This window comes from Salvelinus alpinus, chromosome 17 (assembly GCF_045679555.1).
Source record: "Salvelinus alpinus chromosome 17, SLU_Salpinus.1, whole genome shotgun sequence".
In the NCBI taxonomy this organism is placed as follows: Eukaryota; Metazoa; Chordata; class Actinopteri; order Salmoniformes; family Salmonidae; genus Salvelinus; species Salvelinus alpinus.
Genome location: NC_092102.1, coordinates 37,261,085 through 37,263,558, shown reverse-complemented (window position 1 = coordinate 37,263,558; position 2,474 = coordinate 37,261,085). Strand labels below are relative to the sequence as shown.

The window sequence follows — 2,474 nt, the reverse complement described above, 5'->3', positions numbered from 1 at the left end:
TATATATATAGATATAGATATATATATTGGGACAACAAATGCCCACCACGATTTGTCAAACATAGACTAACTCAATATTATAGGCGAACGCTATTTATGTCAGTCTGTCTTGCAATTATCATTATTCTGATCGAAAATAGGACCATACCAGTGTTCCACCCTAGTAATTAAAACGCCCCCCTGATTGGACAGATAGATAATCCCGGTGGGCCTCGCGCTCCTACTAACGCGCGAGTGGGACTGAGCGCGAGTCACAATCTGCCCAGGGCGAGGGCAAGACGCATGCGAGAACCCGGTTAAGGAGGCACGCGCTCCAGTCTCTCACCCATGCCAGTCTTTAAGCGCGTTTAACGTCGCTTTGCAAAACACATAATTACAGAAGTGTTCTTTAATTTATATGCGCGCAGGGGAACGTAAAGAGAGCTTAATTCAGCAAGAGGCCGAATCCATTCACTGCGACTGTTCTGAAGAGCCACAGAGTAAGTGTGTTGACAAGGACTCCGGGAGAGTGTGTGAATACTCTCCACGACAAAAGAACGACAGGGAGGAAGAGGATACATTTCAATCGCATTTTTTAATTGTCCTTATTTTGGAAGAGAAAATGAATGCCGGGGAAGAGAACCTGCTGAAGTCCATCAGCAACGACACTCTACTCGACCTAACGCAGCGCTATGGCCAGTCCGCATTCGGCTTTGGACCTGGTCAGGTTACTGGAAGTTCTGGAGGGCGCTACCCTCTCACACCGGCGGCCGACTTCCTCCACGGTCAGACGGGCAAGTCCAACGAGAGCGGCGGGGAGCAGACCAGCGATGACGACGACAGTTTTGACCCTCTGGACCCCCGGAAGAGGGGCTCGGGCTTCGACGATGACAAACACGGGGGTCCCCTTTCTAAGAAGCCCAAGGAGCAGCGGTCTCTGCGCTTGAGCATCAATGCGCGCGAGAGGAGACGGATGCACGACCTGAACGATGCACTAGACGGCCTGCGCTCTGTGATCCCGTATGCGCACAGCCCGTCGGTGAGGAAACTCTCCAAAATAGCCACTCTCCTCCTGGCCAAGAACTACATCCTCATGCAGGCTCAGGCTCTGGAGGAGATGAGGCGGCTGGTGGCTTATCTGAACCAGGGACAGAGCATCAACTCGCCCATCCCCACCGCCCTTGCACCCTTTGGACAGGCGGCGGTGTACCCCTTCACGGGCTCGGCACTCGCCACCCACGCCGATAAATACTCAGGGACAACTGCAAGTCTCTTCAAGCACCATAACGACAAGCCTTGATATCGTTTCTCTGTATATACCTGAACTTCATCCAATTGCATCCATATATCGGTCTCTCTCTCCCACTTTCTATAGTTATTTGAATACGTTGGAAAAGGGACTAGGCCTACAGAATAAATCCTAAACTATGTTTAAATAACTGCTGCCATGTTTCATCCAGATTGAATAAAAACATGAAAAACAACACTGGTCTTTACTAAAGGCGAGATTAATGTTGGGGTTGGAGCTAAAAAAAATAGCTGTTTAAGAAATATGGGGAAAAGTGTTTATCTTTCCCTATGCTCTCCTCGGAGTTAGAGGGATTTGATGAGTTGTTGTGGCCGTGACTTATCATGTTTTAATTGACAGTTTGACATTTTATGTGTGGCTATAAAAACGGTACCCTTGCAAAAGTTATGAGTGATCTAAATGTCTTATTCTTGTGTACTATGCAACATTCAGCAAAACTACGAAAAATACGGAGAGAGATGACGAAAATGCTTTCCAGTGTCCAACTTTTTTTGCAGCACTGTACATTTTTAATCAACTTTCCCTGATTTTAACGGATGCTATGTGGGGAAACACTAGTTTATTATGTCATATCTTTTTGAAAAGATGTATTGGGGATTTTGGTTTTGTTATTGCACAATTCACATGATTGTAAGCTATTGTACAACTGTGGAAAACTACTTGATCAAAGTAGTGCTATGGCATTGGTTTTCAAAACAACAGCCCGAGGAAGCATTGGGTTGTGTTGCAACATGAATTTCATATATTGTTTATATGTCTTTATAAATAAAACATATATCTATGCTCGAATAGGCTGCTATTTGTCTTTTTCCTTAAACTTGATTCCACACAAATAAACCATGCACAAAATGAAATTGACACATTCAATAATTTTACTTTATCTAGAGTTTATTAACACTGAACTGATTTGTTGTTTTATAGCTTTTGGGACAGTGGTCAGGTGATTCAGACACAAATACATACCATAGTTATGTTTGTAATTAGCATTTTAATTGCCAATTTACCACACGTTTTTCAGTTGTAGCCTACAATTTGTTAAAATGGTTTGTAGTTTACCAGACGTCTGACTTAATTTAAGGCATCCCTCGGTCTAAAATTAGTTGATTTGACTGAATTCAATACGACTAAAACATAAATAAACTGACCGTGATTAGGCTACCCATGTGGATTTCCAGGTGAGTATCAG

General features: G+C 43.9%; 1 protein-coding gene across 1 annotated transcript; it reads left to right on the top strand.

The window, feature by feature from the left end:
* The first annotated feature begins 238 nt into the window (after positions 1-238).
* Positions 239-2,077, top strand: LOC139542902 (class E basic helix-loop-helix protein 23-like). Its single transcript, XM_071348864.1, has one exon. It carries the CDS (start codon positions 398-400, stop codon positions 1,277-1,279), a length of 882 nt encoding a protein of 293 aa, XP_071204965.1. The 5' UTR covers positions 239-397; the 3' UTR covers positions 1,280-2,077.
* The last annotated feature ends 397 nt before the right edge of the window (positions 2,078-2,474 follow it).